Source organism: Carlito syrichta, unplaced genomic scaffold (genome assembly GCF_000164805.1).
Source record: "Carlito syrichta isolate Samal-C Ts95f unplaced genomic scaffold, Tarsius_syrichta-2.0.1 Scaffold302538, whole genome shotgun sequence".
Taxonomy (NCBI): Eukaryota; Metazoa; Chordata; class Mammalia; order Primates; family Tarsiidae; genus Carlito; species Carlito syrichta.
This window is the reverse complement of record NW_007246634.1, coordinates 513,035-513,875: the sequence shown is the minus strand read 5'-3', so window position 1 is coordinate 513,875 and position 841 is coordinate 513,035. Positions and strand designations below refer to the sequence as shown.

The 841-nt window shown below is 67.4% G+C and overlaps 1 protein-coding gene across 1 annotated transcript in view; it reads right to left on the bottom strand.

Annotated features, from left to right (window-relative positions):
• GFOD1 (glucose-fructose oxidoreductase domain containing 1) overlaps positions 1 to 841 on the bottom strand; it is a 117,367-nt gene that overhangs the window by 6,155 nt on the left and 110,371 nt on the right. Inside the window, exon 3 of the mRNA XM_021711739.1 lies at positions 4 to 841. Within this exon, the coding sequence (XP_021567414.1) occupies positions 4 to 841 (838 nt within the window). The remainder of the gene's footprint in view (positions 1 to 3) is intronic.

Sequence of the window (841 nt, the reverse complement as noted above, 5' to 3'; positions counted from 1 at the left end):
AGCTCCGGCTCCTCGGTCATGACCGCAATGTTCTGCCACTCGCCCGTCTGGCTGGACCTCTTGATGGTGTCCACCACGCACAGGGCGTACAGGCAGTCGTCGAAGGTGGCGGCCATGGTGAGGGGCCGCCCGTCCCACGTGCGCCGGTCGTCCTGGTCCTGGAAGGCCTGGCGCACGGCCTGCATCATCTGGATGGTGCCGCGCAGGTAGGGCGAGGGGATGTCGCGGAAGGCCTTCTCGGGCAGCAGGGAGTTGCTCACGGGCGTGGCGTCCCGCACCAGCAGCTCCTGCTCCGCCGCGCCGTTGCGCTGCCCGTACAGGTCGGTGCCCAGCGCCAGGAGGCGCCCGGCCGAGCCCACCACCGTCACGTCCTGCTTGAACTCCCCGGGCACGTTGAAGTTGAGGGTGACGGTGCAGCACACGCCGCCCTCCAGCACCATCTGGAAGGTGCAGAAGTCGTCGCTGGTGATCTGGCGGATGCCCTTGATGTGGTCGGTCTGCTTGACGAAGGTCTTGAGCAGCCCGTGCACCTTGACGGCCTTCTGGCCGGTGAGGAAGGTGAGCAGGTCGATGATGTAGGTGCCCACCGAGTGCAGGCCGCCGCCGCCCATCAGGTCGTCGCAGCTCCAGTTGTACTTCTTGCCCAGCAGGCTGCCGCCGTGCACCTGCACCTCGCACACCAGCGGCTCGCCCACGTAGCCCTCCTCGATCAGCTGCTTCATGCGCACGAAGGCCGGCAGGAAGCGCAGCACGTTGCCCATGATGCTCATGAGCTTGGGGTAGTAGTGGGCGGCCGACGTCATGCGGAAGGCGTCCAGCGGCGTGGCGGTGCGGTCGCAGA